Raw genomic sequence first — 19,776 nt, forward strand, 5'->3', positions numbered from 1 at the left:
TCTTCCATCCGAACCGTTCAAAATCAATCACATGGTTTTAATTACTTTTTTCTTTTACATCAATATAATCTATTAAAATGAATGAGATGTAATTGCAGCTGTGTCATTGATGATTTTGAATAGTTCGGATGGAAGAATAGGAGGATGCTTGAATCCAAAATTTGAGATATCTCGGAGGATGAAGTTAGAATATTCTATTGTATCCAATACAAATCCATAATACAAGCAAGCTTTTGTTGACCATAGAATTATTAATACATAATACAAGCAAGTTTTTGTTGACCATAGAATTATAAAGTAGGCTACGGTACTTTGTAAAGGTCCGTGGAATGGATCAATATAATCGTTTATAATGTTCATCATGTTTTTCATAAAAAATATACTTTTGGGTCAAATTTAACAATTTTTAAAATCTTTTTTACTACTTTTCGATTTATCTATAAATTCTGGGTCATTCGAAAATAGTGATTTTCTATCTATTTAAAAAAATAATAAAAAAAATTTGGAAACTATAAAATTTGGTTCACAAGTACATTTTTATATAAATTATGTTGAGTGTTACAGATCGACTGTTTGGACTTTAAAACGAAGACATTAACCACTGACTCTGTGCTTCGCAAAGTAACGTAGCATCACTCATATAAAAATATACATTCCTTTTAAAGAATTGAAAAATTAAAGATAAAAATGAGGGTTGAAGATGAGAATTAATATTTTCATACAAAACGGCTCTATGATAATGATATCCTCCTTGATTAAAGTCAGAAAAATAAAAGTATACCTTTCCCATGACTTTTCGTTTATTTTGTTTATAAATTAGAATATTTGACAAACAAATTGTCGATGACTGACTTAATTAAAGAAATTAGTACAAAATATCTTTTCCTTTTCCAAGTATTTAAAAAAAAAAATATTGGTACTGAAATATCAACCTTTAATTATTACATTCAAAAAGTTCACAAGGAGACACAAAAGTAAATTAGTGAAGAGATCTTTTGAGAAGAAAAATACTAGCGTAATAAACAGACTCATCGCATCAAAAGAAACAGAAAGAATATATATATATAAATATACCTCAAAGGATGGGGGAAGAGATCGTTCTTTGTTGGATTGACACAGAGAGGAGCTGAGGAAATTTTGAGATCATAGAGGTATATAAGGAGGCTTGAATATGGAGGAGATGAATAAATCTTTCCTCTGTTTGCCTTTCTCCCATGTCCAACTCTAAGTCTTCAAGGTAGCATAACCTCAGAATTTTCTTAATGATTATGTAACGAGTTGTATTGGTGATAGCATAACGACTCGCTACAGTCTTAATAGTACATTCTTTTAACACAGTAGTAATTTTTAATGAGACTTTGAATTACTTCACAAGATTCGAACTCATGTGATGGGAACTTTGAAGGAGGATTTCAACGTGGTGTTGGCTTAATTTGAATTGTTTCGTTGACAAAAATTGGAGCATTTCACACTTTACGCGTAGAAGCCAAAAAAAAAATTGATATTTTTTTTGTCGGGATAAGAGCGCAAATATAATTTAAAACGAGGGTGGTCATCAGGGGCGGACCCAGAGTCCAGGGGCAGCTGCTTTCTTTGGATTTTCAAAAGTAGCGGAAAAAATAGGTTGATTTCAGTTTTGCTCCTCCTTAAAAATTAGGTTATTCCTCTATGAAAAAAAACGGATCAAGTTCTTTCTCTTGAGTGCTCCGTGAAAATAAGTCACTTTTTCTCTTGAATTTTGTAGTTCTAAAATTCATTTTCTTTAGACCAATTTTCATATTTCAAAGAAGGGAGAAGAATCTTACAAAGTAGTCCACATGTCATTGATCCAATAAAATGCCTCTTATTATATTTTAATTTTTGGATAGACTTGATTTATAATGAGCCTATGATTTTTTTCATGTTTTTCATGTTTTGATTTATGTGGTATAGGTGCACTCAAAATGAACAAGTCTCATTAAATGAGGAGTTCAAATTAATTCAAATGGTGGCTCTATGACAGTGGGCCCCACTGGTCGGATTGCCATCTAACACATCCAAATTACATCCAAATTTGCGTTAAATCTTGTAAATTCCATATAAAATCAACCGTTTGAAGGTTTTTCGCGTGTTTCATATTGAAATTCTCGGTTTAACGCGTAGAACATTACTATGGATTTTATTTCAATTAATAAATCCAAATCTTATTTTTGTGAATTTTAAAAAATTAGATTTTAAAGCATTGAATCGATCCGATAAGTTAATGGGTTTGAATCCGATAAAATATTTGAATCCGATTCCTGCCCCTCTCTAGCAAAAATCCTACATCCGCCTCTGAGGGCCATTCAGCAAACAAAGAAAAAGGAATTGAAAAGAGACGAAAATGTATAGACATATATGAAGTGTCATTAATTGCTTCTTGTGAATTTTATATACTTGTATGACGTGTGAATTCCATAACAAATTTTAATTTTTATAGACAAAAAGGTTGAATAACAGAGCGCTCTTAGACGTAACTATATATATATATAATACAAGAGATCAGATGACTTTTGTAGCTTTTGATGGCGAGGTTTTGCAAGAAAATATTTCTCTCGTAAATATTAAAATCCTTATGCACTAAGAAATTGATGAATCATTTGATACTTCAGAAGATATTAGTTGTGTTAGAACAAATTTGAATTCCGACTGAACTGAGTTTCCATCATTCAATTTTAATATCTACACATGTATTAGATTGTTTGGGATTCAGATTAATATGACTTCTACAAATGAGTTCTAGTCACAAATACAAAATTTTATTCACTGCATTTAAATTCAAAACTATTTGGTATGCTGATTAAGTTCAATTTTGAGATTGTTCGGCTTTCGATCAACACTGGTTTCTGATTTTTGGTTCGATCAAGCCTGGTTTCAGATCGATGTAGGTTTCACATTGACTTGGATATATATTGTGTCAAGTTTAGATCAGTTTAGAATGAAATTATATGAACTGACTGAGAATGAGAATTTTAAAATGATCAACAAGAACAATATCGAATTGCAGTCATGTAACCAAATTATTGATTGGGAAGGAATTTAAGTTTACACTTTTAGAAAGCGCGTACAGGACAGTGCAAAACGTAATTTTTCTGTTTTCTTTTAGCTAGGGTTTGAAAACAATTGACAATTTTACAGTGTGTACAACTTGAAAACTTGTAACATTTTTATATAGATTTTTTCTTTCCAAAAGTTGAGAAGTTCACCACTCTTTTCTCATGTCTCTCTTTTTTTTTGAAAAACTTGGCAGCGGCTGCCAAGGTGATTATATTATTAATATAAAGATCTTACATATTACAGCATCGCACTACGTGATGCATTTACATCCACTGCATTCATATCCTTGTAAACAGCTATAATAATAAGAGAAAAAACATCAAAGTGCACCTAAACATCAGATAAGAAAAGAAACTTTTGTTGTTACAGCCCTTAAGGTGGCCATCAGCAGTGTTGCATCCATAAGACAGATTCATGCCAAATTCTATCCGCTAGCATTTGTGGCTGCATCCGTTCATCTGAAAATATTCTTGCATTACGCTGCTTCCACATCATCCAACATTCTCATGTCTCTCTGACTCTCTCTCTCTCTCTCTCTCTCTCTCTCTCTCATCCAACACAGTATCAACTCCCACCGAAAATTGCCCCAAATCCAAATAATTTCAATTCTCTTGACCTTCTCCAATTTGCAATGAAATTTTTTAAAGAAGAATACTCTCATCTCTGAAGGGCCAAGGAAAGAGAGGTAATTTCTTCATTCTCTAACTTGGACTTTCATTTAGAGGGGCATGATCATTCAACCGGACTGATATTTGGGGAACGGTGATTAAGATTTATAAGAGGGTTGGCTGTCAGAACATAAAAGTACACATAAACTGCAATTAGGTCCCTATTGATTTCAATTATTGCATTTTCTACGAATGAGTAACAAAAGGGATTTGAATATATCCTAAAATACTTGAGGATTAATACATCGAATTAGACTTTTTTGGATCAAGATGAACTCAAATAGTAGACTTAGATTTTTTTTTTTTTATGTTGTTATATACGGATTTCAAAGAAGATAGGAAATTATGATGCATATTAATAAAACAGTTAATTAGATTTGCATTTTATAAAGTGATTTTAGATCAAATTAAACATGATTTTGGACTATCAAACTTTTATACTTCAAGTATATAAATGTTTAAATCATTAATATTTACTTTGTTAAACGAAATTATGTTATCAAAACATTTGTTTTGTATATTTTTTATCTCATTACTCAAAATTCTGCCTCTGCTCCGGGATGCACTGTGTCTGAAACTTTATAGATAAGTTTATTTATCTTTCTTTAAATAAGTCATCTATGTATGCATTTTATTTCAGAATTTGTGATTTCTAAAGAAATATAATAGGTAACTAGCTGTTTGATATCAAATGATTAGTCTTGAAAGGAAATGACTTATGTACAAAATACCATTGATTAGAGAATCAAAGAAGTCTTCTCATACAGAGAAACACTGTCAGCAAAAGAGAGAGAAAGCAGAGGAAACAGAGGGTGAGATATGATCGTTGACTTCTTGCTTTTGTACCAGTAAATTAAGAGAAAGCCAACTTGTGTAGCTTGGTCGCATTAGCTGAATTCATCCAGGTATTCTAAAAATGCCAATCTAGATTTTATATTTCTTGAAAAAGGAACTCTCTTAATAAAGAGCCAAATCTATCAACCAACAGACAGTTTTATAAGGTGAACTGCAAAGAAATGAAAACTTCAACAATGTCTTTCTTTCCTGTGGTGGGGAATACTCTGAATAGGTTGTCTATCTCTTGACATCAGTGATATGAATCTGACCTGTCTGTTTCGCGTCATAATTGGATCTAAATAGCAGTGCTTATGCTTTTCATGTCATGGATTACAACAAAAACAAATCCAATATTTGCATTTATGAAAATCACTAATCAACATAATTACAACACTGCAGCATTTATTTGATATCATTTATACTTAATACGCCAGGTAATGAAGCTGTATGAAAGCAAGTATCCTTAAACACTGGAGAATTATTAAATCAAAATTCATGAAATCAGACAAGAAATAGCATTTTTAAGATCCACAGATCATTCAGGCAAGCAAATGAAACAATAAATGCTCATAGCTTAAATTCATACATACCAAAAAAACGGAGATTGTTTAATTTCATATTATATTTTAAAGAAAAAACATGATTGACATAGGTTTCAAGCACAATGCGGGTCAATGAAATTTGACGGGTCAAACCATCTTCGGTTTCCATATGGACAGAGCACCAAATGCCCTCCCACTCCATCCTTGAAGCATCCAGTTTCTGTCTTCCTCGACAAAGAATATCTTGTTTTTGTAACTTTTGCTCAATATTTCACGGCATTTTTCCACGATATCACGATTCAATGGTATTTGTTCAAACCCAGCACGCAAATTTCTTTGGTGCCACTGCCTGTAGGACTCTGGTTTCATTGTCCACTCTGAACCCTCACATGCTAAAATATTGAGGATGTCTCTGGCAAGGAAATCTCTTTCGATGACTTGCCTCAATCTGTTGTCCCGCGGGATCAAAATGTCGAGTAGTTTGAACAAAGCCGAGTACAATGGCAAACACTGCCTAAAACGTGTGATAAAAAAAGGACTGAAAGTCCTGATATTCAAAACTCCTTCAATAAAAATATGTGGTCTCATTTTGTATATCAGATTGAGAACTCGGTCCCTTGGACAATCCAAGGAAACTGCCTCATCACCAACCTCCCTGAGCCGATACAAGCAATTTACTATTAACACCTCGTCTTTTTTAATTTTCAGATCATCCAGAGAAATAGCCCAGTTTTTAGATGTTATCCCAAGGTATTCGAATGGTACATTAAAACTTCTTGCGTAATCTTCCAACCTCCGACCAGTTTCTTCTACTAGTTCCGCCGGGCGAAATCCTGGGCGAGGGAAATCTACCCCTGTGATTCGAAGCTTTATGGTCTTCATATTCTGATTAGACAAGTCTTGGATTAGAGATGGCCACTGAAATCCAAATCCAATGCCTAAATCAACTATATGCAGCACTGATGCTTTCTTTGCCATATTCAGGATAGTTTGGTTAGCATAGTATAATGAAATTCTAGCAAAGGGGCAAACAGAAATGTGCAAATGCGCGATTCTTAAAACTTCAAAGGTGGAAATCCGTCTTTCCACAATTTGGCGCCAAACCTCACTCCCGGTTCCTGCCAAACGTGCTTCAAGTGCATCAGCAAATGCAAAAGCCATCCTTTGGGTCCCATCTCCATCGAGGGAAGATTGATTCCTTATCTCTATTATAAGACGTTCAGCCAATTGATGGTCGTTAGCATATACCGCATGGGAACATTGGATTAGAAGATTTTCAACATCTACAACTTCCACTTTATCATTTTCAGAGCATTTGCTTGTATTACTCAGAGTGATTTCCCGTAAATTGGGAACTTCTTGCATGTCGTTATCATGCGCAAGAAGAACTTTGTCAAAAGTTTCATTTCTTTGAGCTGTTTCTTCGGAATAAGGCATGGATATTTTACGGTTTCGGCCCTCCAATTGATCCAAAGCAATATTTGATTTCTTCTTACCCTTTGACCCAAATCTCTTAAAACCCTCATCTTTGTCCTCCTCATCTCCATTGAAATCAAATCTAAATAAATCATCATCTTGCTCAAATGCCGAAGCAGATGAGAGCTTGTTAGCTTGGAAATTCAGAACCAACTTATCAATACTCGGGAGAAATTTCATGCCTTCTTCCACTCCTTTGTTGAACTCAGAAACTGGTACGGTAAAGAAATTATCAGAATTTTGTGGATGTGGATATCCCTGATCTATGGAAGTTGGATATGTTCGAGGCGGATTCAGAATCTCTGCCTTATTCTCTGTATATGGGTATTTCTGGCCTAGGATATCATAAAAAGATTTTTCCATTTCAGACAGAGCTGACGACTCTTCATGGTACAATGCATCCTTTCCCTCTAGATCTTCTTCCAACAGTATCTGGCTTATATAACTCAAGGTTGCATCCAATGTAATATCACAAGAGTTATCTAAGGTTTGCTTCTGTGATGTTATCCTCATTTATAGTCAGGTAAATACCAGTTTAATCTGCCAACAAATTAGGTAGATATATCATATTACATTAAGTAATACCAGAGCAGATTTTGAAGAACTTATTAACTCTAATAAAAATAAAACCCGATAATTTACTTGGTTAAAATTAATTCTCAAACTAACTTTTTAGAAAATCTGATGTATAATTTTGAAAAATAGAAAGGTCGGATTTTGAAATGCTCACATATATTTTTCAACGCCAGACACGGAATAAAAAAAATTAAGTTGGGGTCATGATTAGATGGATTTCTAAACGCGCGCCAATTTAAAAAAAATTAGGTTGGTTTTAATTTGCAGAAAATGAAGAAAAACCGAAGAAAAATGTCTAGTGCGGACGCACGTTTTACGATACGGCCGCACTAAGTCCTTAGATTTCTGAATGCGCGCCAATTTTAAAAAGGTATAATAAGCTGTTCGTCAAAATTCGTGCGGACGCACGGATATTGATGCGGATGAAATCTGGACGCACAGGCAAAATCCCAGCCCAGTGCGGGTGGCCTGGCCGCACTGTAGCAGAACGCATAACTGCAACCTCAACTTAAAATAGCCATAACTTTTGACTTGTAACTCCGTTTTGGACATACGACAACTTTTTGGAAAGCTAGAAAGAAGATCTACAACATGAAAAACTAAAAAAGGAAATTTGGAGTCATTCAGACGCACTAAACTCGCAGACAGCCAAAATTACACGTTTTCAACACGGTTTCTATTTTTGGCACACCAAAGACACATTTTTACAGCTAAACTTGGACAAGCTATCCTGGAAAACAATCCAAATATAGCACCCACTAACTCCACTTCCTAGCCTCTAAATTGGACATGGTCTTTAGTTATAAAAAATGGGGTTTATTATCCATTGAAGGCATCTCTTCGCAAAGATCATCCAATCTCATTCTCTCTCTCCACACACACAATACTTAACGATAAATTCTGAAGTAAGAAAAGTTTTCAAGCAAGGAGAAGAAGGGTTTCCTGAGCAAGATTCGGCAAGATAGAGGTTCTTGATTCAATAAAGGGTGTAATCATTTCTTTATTTCATTTCTTCTTACTTTGCCAATTTTTTGTAATGGATCTCTCCATGATGGAGTAGATATCTCTCTAGGGGTTTAGGTCAATGCATGAATTTGTTTAATTATATCTTATTTGGCTATTTGTTTTTGTTATGATTGTTTTATGAGATTTGATGTTAATTTCTATGATTTATCATTTGTGTTAATTACATAGTTTAGTACTTAAAATCGAAGTAGTCCCGCTTTGGTATCTCTTTGTTATGCAAAAGATCCAAAGAAGTTAGGATGAGAGGAGAGTACCAAATTATGAATGCAAATACCCTAGGTTTGGATTAGGATCTAACCAATTTGTAATCTAAGCCGGAACTATAGAAATTAAGATTAGGAACTTGGTGAAGGACCTAACCGTGAAGCCAAACCCTAATTAGGACATTTCAAATCAAATCGGGTATTGGTATGATGGACTTAATCGTGAAATATCAATATTTGAGGAGAGGAGAGACTAACAAGAGCGTATGGTCTAGGTAGCTAGGATGAAGGACTTAATCGTGAAGTTCGAATTACTTAGACACGTTATTAATTTACGAAAATGGCCCTTAATAACATATTAGGTTAGAAACCTCATTAAATCATACATGAACTTAAACAAATACCGAATAGATAGAGTTAGCAAGTGATTGTAGGCCGAATACCCCTAGATCTCCTTTACTTGAAAGCAAACCAATTTTTCTTTCATTCATTTACTTTTATTGTTTTAAAACTCCTTTCTTCGGGTATTGAACCCAACTTCGGATTTACTTAGAACTAAACCCCCCAATTTACTTTTATTGCACTTTACTTTATTTTATTTTCTAAAATTTATTACTAAAGTTTAACCATAGTAATTAAGCACACTCTCTGTGGATCGATACCCGACAATATACTATACGGTAGGATTGTATACTTGCAATCTGAACCAAAAAATGTATTTAGGTATAAAAGGTACATCTAATTGTACTGAAACTTTTTACCATACCCTTTGGACATATCACCTAGCCTTAGGAAAATTTGAGCCGTTCAATTTTTGCACGAATCTCAAAGCACAATAATAATGGTTCCGTGCATTCAGAATAGCCACCGAACTGAAAACTTGAGATATCTCGGAGGATGAAGTTAGAATCTATTGTATCCAACACAAATCCATAATACAAGCAAGCTTTTGCTGACCATATATAGAATTATTAATAATAATACAAGCAAGTTTTTGTTGACCATAGAATTATAAAGTAGGCTCCCAAACAGGGGCGGCCTGGTGGACCTGAATTATAGTAAAATGCTAAAAAATATACTTTTCAAAAAATAAATACTAAAAATATAATTCTTTTATATAATTTATAGTAAAATGTTAGGTACAAGAAATTGACTCCCATATTTTTTTCAAAATTTTATACTATTGACCCCCATTCTTTAAAAAATATAATTTGTATATAATTTGAGAGATTTGTAGCATTTTAGAACTTTTTTTAATTAAAAAAAAATTAAAACCTCAGATATGACACTTCTTATTTTATATTATCTCGCCCACTTACCATTCTTATTAAAAAAAAAATTATCCCCATTCCATGAATTTTTGACTCCACCCTGCCCCCAACTACATGCTTATAAAACGGTCAAGGTTATGACAAAAGTACAAGGCTACAGTACTTTGTAAAGGTCCATGGAATGGATCAATATAATCGTTTATAATGTTCAAATAATTGATTCGAACCGTTAATTATGTTTTTAAAAAAATATATAATTGTGGATGAAATTTTACTATTTTTCTAAATAGATTGAAAATCACTTGATCTATAAATTATGGGTCATCCGAAAATAGTGTTTTTCTACCTATGCAGAAAAATAATAAAAAATTATAAAAAATGTAAAATTTGGTTTCTAAAGTACATTTTTATATAAATTATGTTGAGCATTACGGTCAACTGTTTGGATTTTAAAACGAAGACATTAACCACGGACTCCGTGCTTTGCAAAGTACCGTCGCATCACTCATAGAAAAATACTAGTATCATACCCGTGCGTTGCAACGGGGACATATTATAAGAAACAAATATATCAATGAAAATAATAATTATCTAAAAATTAAAACACATGTTAATAGAAAATTTATATGATTCTGTATTTTTAATTAACTTTAATCGTGATCTCTGATAACAATTTGATGATGTGATGAATTTTTATTTTTAAGTACCAATGATATCAAATAATAGCTTGATTCGAATATAATATCAAATATCATACAACAATTTAATATAAACATATAATATGATATCAAAAAACATAAATAAAAAGTGTTATCGTGTGTATGTGTAGGATATATATACACACACATATTATAAGAAAAATATATATTCACACATGTTCCAATTTATATTCTTCTTTGTTTTCAATTTAGAACACACACACACACACACACATATTGATATATTTTATCGGAAATATATTCTAAATTGCTCACACCAATATGTATAGAAACAAAGAAAGAGAAATAAGGAAATAAAAAAAAAATGATTTCCATTGTGATCTGTATAGAAACGAAGAAGTAAGGAAACAATAAATAAAAAAAATGGAAGGTGGAGTCTTCTCAATTGAAGAGGAGAAATATGGAAACAAAAAAAAATAAGGAAATGGATAAATATATCGCTGAATTTCAGAATTTATTCAATTTTAATTGTAACGTATCGTGTGGCAGCATATGTGGTGGGTATGTTTTTAACTAAATTTAGACTTCTATACATAAAACAGATGCATTTAATCAAAAAAAGACAAAATATGTAATTGGAGAGCTGAGATCAAATCCGAAGTTTCATCTCTCAATCGTAGCCGTTGGGGAATCGGACACCCAACGTGCTTAATAATAGAATAGAGATAAAGATACGTACATTAATTCCTTTTAAAGAATTGAAAAATTAAAGATAAAAATGAGGGTGGAAGATGAGAATTAATATTTTCATACAAAACGGCTCTATGATAATGACATCCTCCTTGATTAAAGTCAGCAAAATGACAAACGAAATAGAAACTTGTTGAATTTAACACATGCTAACATGCTAGAGCTAATTAGAAGCTAATGATTTTAGACATGTAATTAGTTTGAAAAATAAAAGTATACCTTCCCATGACTTTTCGTTTATTTTGTTTTATAAATTAGAATATTTGACAAACAAATTGTTCGATGACTGACTTAATTAAAGAAATTAGTACAAATTATCTTTTCCTTTTCCAAGTATTTTAAAAAAATAAATATTGGTACTGGAATATCAACCTTTAATTATTACATTCAAAAAGTTCACAAGGAGACACAAAAGTAAATTTGTGAAGAGATCTTTTGAGAAGAAAAATACAAGCGTAATAAACAGACTCATCACATGAAAAGAAACAAAAAATATATATATAAATATACCTCAAAGGATGGGGGAAGAGATCGTTCTTTGTTGGATTGACACAGAGAGGAACTGAGGAAATTTTGAGATCATAGAGGTATATAAGGAGGCTTGAATATGGAGCTGATGAATTAATCTTTCCTCTGTTTTGCCTTTCTCCCAAGTCCCAACTCCAAGTCTTCATTTCCAAGGTAGCATAACATAACCTCAGAATTTTCTTATTTTCTGAGTTTGATGAAACTTAACGTTTATGTAACGAGTTGTATTGGAGATAGCATAACGACTCACTACAGTCTTAATAGTACATTCTTTTAACACAGTAGTAATTTTTAATGAGTCTTTGAATTACTTCACAAGATCCGAACTCATGTGATTGGAATTTCAGTGGTGTTGACTTTGAATTGTTTCGTTGATAAAAAATTCACACTTGACGCGTAGAAGCCCAAAAATAAATTGATATTTTTTCATCGGGATAAGACCGCAAAAATAATTTTTTTTTTAGGGTAGGGGGCAACTTGCCATCCTACATTTTCATTAATAAAAATCTTAATTACAGCCGCCCAAGTGGTCTTGTATAAGGTTTAATTTATCTACAGTATACATTGTGTATTTTACAAAGTGGCTATCCTAACTGATCTTCTAACAGTGATTCTCTCACCGTTTGACATCCATTATTGTCTCGTTGGTGAGGGTAAGTACCGGCTTTGACTTGTCATTAAAGATTCTTTTATTTTTTTTCTCTCCATAATGCCCATAGTTCTGCTGACCATGCAATCTCCCATGTTTTTTTGTTAGCCGCATCTAATGCCCTCAGTTGCTGTTTCCATAGCTGTATATGATTTCTTGCTCCCCCTATGCTCACTCCCACATTTATTCTGGTAACATACTATTCCCAAAATTCTTTTGTGTATTTGCAATTCCAGAACAGATGTGATGCCGTCTCTCTAATTTCACTATTGTCACACATCACACATCCCTCTATCACATTACATCCCCTTCTCCTCAAGATATCCCTCGTCAACAGTTTGTTACTTCAGTCCTGTTGCTTCAAAAAGTTAACAGAAGACATATTCCTATTTTAACTTCTCAACCACTTTTCCTCACAAAAAGAAAAAAAAAAAGTTTCTCAAAAAAACTTCCCAACCAATAACAAGTTCAGTCAATTTGACAATTTCACAAGGTTGATTGAGATCCTGATCGTCTCAAAACTTAAATTTGATTCTCGCATCTGACCGTGTTGAGAATCCTAAATTTTTCACAGCTGTACTGTTCACAAAATTTAATTGAGGCTCATTCGTGTGAACTTGTGAAATTGTGACAAACATCATTGCTAAAAAAAAATTACTGCAAGTAGCCAATGCAAGTTCGTTTTAAGAAACCAAAATTCAAATTTCTATTTCTGGAATGTTACATCCAAGCACAAATAACCTGACTCACAATAGTTTTTTTTTTTTTTTTTTGGATAGAGCGCAGTAGTTGATTGTAATTGGTTGATCAATTCAATTAAATCATGCTGTTAAACTGAATTTATACACATCATATTCCTAGTTTGATTATCAAATCATTTTGCACCTTTCAATTTGACTGTAAGTTCACAAACATGACTGAAATAAACATTAAGAAGAAGTGAAGAACTATGGCCGATGGCTTGTTAATATAGCATATATAAAAGTAAATTACAAACTTTTTAGAATTGTAAATACATATAGCATATATAAAAGTAAATATGTGTGTGTGTGTGTGTGTGTGTGTGTGTGTACACATACAGAGCATATAACCCTTGTCTTTTACAAATAAGCCATGCTGCTACCCCTATCCCATTCCGGAGTAATGGCTTTATTCAAATTAAGTTAAAAAAATTCTGAAGTTACAAATTGTTGTAAAACAGTGATTCTGACACAAATTTAATCTACATAACCATTTTCATACTAAAATCTACAAATTTTTATGAGCACAATCATTTCCCATCACTTCTTTTGGTTTCCATGTTGAAAAAGCATATCTTATTTTTCCCTTCCACCCCTGAAGCATCCAGTTACTATCTTCTTCAATAAAGAACCTCTTGTCATACCCATTTCTTAGCTTCTTCCTGCATTCGCTCAGTACGTCTGGATCCAGTGGCAGTTGTTCAAAACCGGCTCTTACATTTCTTCGTTGCCAGTTCTTGTAGGTTTCTGGTCTCTCCAACCAATCGGAGCCTTCACACGCTATAAGATTAATGATAATAGGGGCTATTGCTTCTCTTTCTGCCAACTTCCTTTGCTCGCTGTCTTGTGGCATTAACGAGTGGCGTATATCAAATTCCGTGGAGTATTGCAACAAAACCTGCTGAAACCGCAATGTGAAAAAGGAACTAAATGTTGCATTATATATCCCTTGGATGAAAAGCTGTGGTTTGATCTGCCGGATAAGATTGAGAACTTGATTCCTTGGGCTGTCCATGTTACAGGCTTCATCCCGCACTCGGCTGAATTTAAACATCGAGGTCGAATTAACAATGCAAACTTCATCCTCTCTCACATTTAGATCCTCTATACAAATTGACTCCCATTCTGATGCTATTCCCTGGTACTCGAAAGAAACATTAAAGCTTCTGGCATAGTCTTCCAACCTTTTTCCTATCTCTTCTAATTTCTCTGCAGGACGAAAACCCCCCTGCGGAAAATCAACTCCAGTGATACGAAGTTTCGGGGGCCCACCTTCTCTAGTGGCCAGGGATTGGATGAGAGGTGGCCACTGGAACCCGAAACAAATACCCAGATCAATTATATGAACTTCCAGCGCATTCTTAATTTCCCTAAGAATACTGTTGTTAGCAAAACAGTATGAAACCCTATGATTAGGGTCTGCCGTGATACACAAATGATAACTACTTAAAATATCAGCGCTGTTTATTCTTTTTGCTACAAGTTTGCGGTAAAGCTCGCTACCAGAACCAGCCAAGCGAGCATCAAGTCCATCAGCAAGGATATATGCAAGTCTCTGAGTTGCATCACCGGTTTTAGAAGATTCCTGTCTTATCTTCATTAGAAGTTCTTCAGCTAGCGGCCGATTATTGATATATACCGCCTCTGAACAGTGGATAAGGAGCGTATTGAGATCAATGTGCTCTTGAATTTTCTTATTGACATGTGAGCTTGCCTTCTGTTGCATGATTTCTCGTAGAGCAGAAATTTCTTCTTTCTCACAATTTTCTCCATTATTAAGGAGCACTTTATCGTACATGTCATCTCTTATTGTTTCCTCGTAATAAATCGTTGGCTTTTTGTGATTTACCCCCTCCCAATCAAAGTCCGTGCTACTTTTGTTCTTGTTACCCTTGGACCTAATTATAAATCTGAAATTTTCTTCTTCTTCTTCTTCTTCTGGCCTAAATTCTACCATCCTTCTATTAGCTCTCTGCTCTGAATCTGAAAGCCTACTCTGTTGAAAATCTACAGTGAGTTTGTGGATTGTTGGAAGGAACTTCATTCCCTCTTTTAGCCCTCTCTGGTATTCACTGGCCAGTAAATTCTCATCAATCCTAGAGTTTTGTGCTGAAATCTTCTCTGTTGCTTGATCTTCCAAAAGATAAGTACTGGACTTACGGTCTACTTTCGGTTGACTCGGAATTAATTGGTTTTCTGGTAATTTTGGATATTTTTCCCCAAGGACATCATAAAACAGTTTCTCCATTTCCAATAAATCCGTCTCCTTTTGATACTCACCAATATTTTCATCTATATCTTCTTCCAATAGATGCTGGCTTATGTTGTACAGTATTGGATCTGAAATTATCTCAGAATTCTCATGTGAGTTCAAAATAAGATTAGAATTTGGGTTTTGTTCTGGCATACTGTCTGAAGCATTCAGAAGACTACCAGTATCTTCTAATCGTGAGTTCTCTGTGGGCAAGGCCATAATGAATAATTCTGAATTTTTAGTAACTATTTGACCTATAAATATAATAAATGAATCAATTAGTGCAGAATTTGTACCCCTGCATCACTTAGAAGGTCTCTTAACAAAATGGGGTCTCAAAAGCTTATAGCGAAATGGTTGGATTGTAGGTCTGTATTTGCCAAAAGAAGACTAGAATTACCAAATTTTCAAATAATTTGATCTTTTGGCGCATTTTTCTATATATAATCGTTCAGCTAAACAAATTTATGACTTTCAAAATGGCTGACAAAATGGTAATGGTCCAAGACCTGGAATTCTAGTTATTTAGAAAAATTAGTTTATTCAAACACTCCCTCAAATTTAATTATTTAAACACTAGTAGTCGGACCAGTAGGCTTGTCCCTAAAAAAATTGAAATTGCAGAATTATTGTGTTTAACTTCATTTCCTAAAAAAAAAAAAAAATTACTAACTACTTTCAAGCCTCTCCTTTTACAAAAGGGAGATTATCTAAAAAACTGATAGCCGCTAATTATGGGAAAAGAAAGTTGTTTATTCTTTAGAGAAACCTACTCGATCGATCAAAGAGACTGAGACAAAAAGGAAACAGGAGAAGTATCATACCTCGAAAGATATAGAAGAGATATTTCTGAGTTTGGATGGGGTAAAAGAAGACAGATATGCCTCTGGCAGCTTCGAATAAATCTGGTATTTGTTCTTTGTAAATTTCAATAAATATTTCCTCAATCCGAATGCGTATCCTCTGCATCTACTCAAAAGATTCTAATGAATCACAACCGTCTGATTTTAAACGGAATCAATCCGGCGCCTGTCTATAATATAGAGGTACTTTAATAATAGTGCGGATCTATTCTCGCGAATCTTAAAACAGATCGGACGGTTGCGATTCATTAACTCAAAATATTATGTTTTGAGTTAATGCAGAGAATACGAATTCCCTCAATCCAGAATCCAAATTGGACCCGTCTTTCCAAAATTAATTGTGTCATCGGATAGCGGCAGCGCAGGGGCCAGTATAATTTTAGCTTTGAGATTCTTGCAGAACATATTTGAACGATTGTGATTTTCCAAAGTCACGAAAAATATGTGATAACGGAATACGGGGTATTGCTGACGTTTATTAAAATGAGATCTTTTGTGGCGGTGATTTTGTGAGCCACTGTATAATGGTGGAGCACGGCGAGCGATATGAATTCAGACGTTCATTATTTCTGTAGATCAAATATTATAAAAAAAAATCAAACATTATCAAAACAATCATATATACTTTATCAGATAAAATGTGTTGCTAAAAATATAAATTTTCTGATTTAAAAAAATATGAAACCTTCAAACTTCCATTGCATGAACAAGGTGTCTCCAAAATTCTTTATCAGATCCTCCTCTTTACAGATACGGCACTCCGCAGCGGTGCCGATAAGTGGCTCTGATTCGTTCCCAGATGATTTTACAACTGGAGCAACTAAACTCTCTTTTCCTCGATCAGATTTCTCAGCATCTCTTTTTGGTTCGTCCGGTTTAGGGCTTTTCGGGGTCTCCACATTCACCACAACATCATCACCCATAAATTTAATCAAATGATTTTGTGTACTTGAACTTGATTGTTGTTCCTATAATTAACATACAAATAATTTCAGTACAACAATCAGAGAATTTGAGTTCTATAGTGTAAATTGATTAACCAAGATCACAATTTTAGCAAAATTGAAATCAATTTTTTAACCCATAGTTGATAAAAAAAATCATATTGTGTCATTTAAATAAGTAGTCTTTGTTAAATCAGTAACATTTTCAACCGAATAGGGAAAGAAAATAATTTTACCAATATAGAAAATAATTTTTACCAATATAAAAATCAGTCCATATTGGAATGGTTCAATAATTTTACGAGGACAGAATAGATAAAAATTTTGCTCTCAAATTTTCAGCAACTAAAAAATCAGCAGTTTGCAACAAAATATGTAAAGAAAAAGCTCAGATTTTGTACCTCCCTGTGAAGAAGAAACAGAAAGATAAGGGTAAATGATGAATAAAAAACAAGCTCAGAGTATGTACCTCCCTGCAAAGAAAAAGACAATAAGGCAAATCCTGAATCCTGAATAAGATTCGACCAAGGATATGTCATAAAATGAAGCCTTTGTGGCCAATCGAGGCAAAAACCTCAACACTGAAACCTAGTAATGGTGATAGGGGAGAGATCTGAGACCAAGTGACCACTTGGGAAAAGAGAGGATTGAGCAGTGTTGACCTATAAATTTAGAGTGGCAGATTGAGTGAGAGAGAGAGAAAAGCAACAAGTAGAGTGAGAGAGAGGAGATCTGAAAAATTTGGGGCGACGCAAGGAGAGGGCAGTGAAGAGAGGGAGCAAGGCAAATAAAAAGTCAGGACTTAGGTTAAAATTCAAAAAATTTCGAAATTTAGAACACCACTATCTGTTCAATACAATAAAACGATTGGTGTTGATATATCCAACACTAACTGCTCATATAATCAACAGTTGGCAAAGGTGGATCCATCAACACCATCGGTTGGTTATCTCAACCGATGGTGTAGTGCATGATGTTGAACAAAATGAACCGATGGCAAAGGAGGGGGGCTATCAACACCATCGGTTAGTTAAACCCAACAGTTGGTAAAAAGTTTAAAGTAATTACAGCGCTACCACTCGTGACGTACACCATCTATGAGGAAGCACATCCGATGATAAAGAGCCAATGGCAAAAAAAAAAAAATTAGTAGTGTTATGAAAAACCCCGATCTTACCATCTACGCTGTCTAGACTGCGTGGAGTTTTTTTTTTTTTTTTAGAAAATGGGAGGCCATTTAAAAAAAAAAAAAAATAGTTAATTCTAAGGCACCGTATAGAATGACAGAAAAAATTAGAAAAAAAAAACTCCAAATATTAGTATTTAATTTTATAATTTTGATTATTGTCAAATTAAATTTGTTACTGAATAATTAGAAACTTCATCTGAAGTTTTGAGACATTAATTGGCATTTATTTTTTTTTATTTTTGCAATTCTAATTCCATTGTCTTTTATGGGCTATGTCTTATAATTGGAGTTATAAGTTCAAATTGGTATTTCCTATCAATTAGTAGTTATTATCGTTTAAAGGATGGAAACAATGAATCCATGTTTATTGCAAAACACCGATAATGCATCAATATTTTATATCATGATTAATCTTGGCAGTGATATATCGATGTTTCAATACAGAATATGAATGTGATCGACGCTAATATTTTATACTGTGTAGTCGTGTACTGACTTTGCTCTAAAACTAGAGTGGCAACGAGCTGGCTTGGTTCGAGTTAGGTCCTAGCTCAGCTTGTTAATTTTGGACCGAGTTACAATCAAGCGAGCTAAATTTAGAGCATCCAAGCTAAAACCTCAGCTTAAAATCATGACAAGCCAACCAGAGGGTTTGACTGAATCTTTGTTTTAAGAAGAAAGTAAATTATTTCAAACTTTTTTAGATCGAACTGAATCAAGTTGGACCGAGTTAAATAGTATAAATTGCACACAAATTCATACAGATTCACAAATTGATGCCTAGCCGAGCAAGCTAGGCTCCAGCTTGAACTCGTTAATTCATTTTGCGAGCTAGCTCGTTAACAACTCGGTCCATTAACAAACAAAATATTAGCGAGCAAATCAGATACGAATCATAATAGAGCCATGAGCTACGAGCTGTTTTACCACCCCTACCTAAAACTAACCCTTTTAAAAAAAAAAAAAAAAACTATGAACACCCTAAAATTACGCAGAGCCAAGTAGGCAATCTCTTTGCGCAGCCGTGCAGTAAGGCTGCGTGGAGCTCCTTAGCTCTGAGCAACTTTAGAGTGCTTGAATGGTAAGTTCGGATATTTTTTCATAAATAGATGCTAAGATTTCGGTTAAAAAAGTAAGTGATTAAAAAAAATTCGTTGAGCCCATATGTTCTTAGTAAACTTTCCGTGTCCTTTCTACCCTCTTCGATTCTAACCAAGTCAAAATCAATCGCAGCAACTGTCGCATCCAAATTTCCTTTTGGAGCTTTTGACATGATAATAGTATGATCTTGTTGTTCGAACCTTGCTGTGTATCCTTTTTTTTTTTTAGATCCTCTTATATATTCTTCTCCTGACCAATCCAGAATTATGGCGGTGGTACAGTGAAACCTCGGTTACGTAAACAAAAATGTTGCGTTGCATTTCTTTTAATCTGAAAATTTGTTTACCTTTTGTTGTTCGCATAAGCTGTTTGATGTAATGCCTGTACGACCATATAAAAAGTACTAAATAAAATATGGATATCAA

At 33.8% G+C, this 19,776-nt stretch overlaps 1 protein-coding gene across 1 annotated transcript; it reads right to left on the reverse strand.

The window, feature by feature from the left end:
- Positions 1-13,200: 13,200 nt before the first annotated feature.
- On the reverse strand, positions 13,201-16,169 carry LOC144573164 (scarecrow-like protein 14). The gene is made up of 2 exons (XM_078322870.1): positions 16,079-16,169; positions 13,201-15,508 (listed from the first exon to the last, which is right to left on the reverse strand). Exon 2 carries the CDS (start codon positions 15,471-15,473, stop codon positions 13,509-13,511), a length of 1,965 nt encoding a protein of 654 aa, XP_078178996.1. The 5' UTR covers positions 15,474-15,508; positions 16,079-16,169; the 3' UTR covers positions 13,201-13,508.
- Positions 16,170-19,776: the final 3,607 nt, after the last annotated feature.

Source organism: Carex rostrata, chromosome 21, assembly GCF_964058835.1.
Source record: "Carex rostrata chromosome 21, lpCarRost1.2, whole genome shotgun sequence".
Classification (NCBI taxonomy): Eukaryota; Viridiplantae; Streptophyta; class Magnoliopsida; order Poales; family Cyperaceae; genus Carex; species Carex rostrata.

Excerpts from the sequence above, each read along its gene's own strand:
- LOC144573164 (XM_078322870.1), bottom strand. The coding sequence starts at position 15,473 with ATGGCCTTGCCCACAGAGAACTCACGATTAGAAGATACTGGTAGTCTT.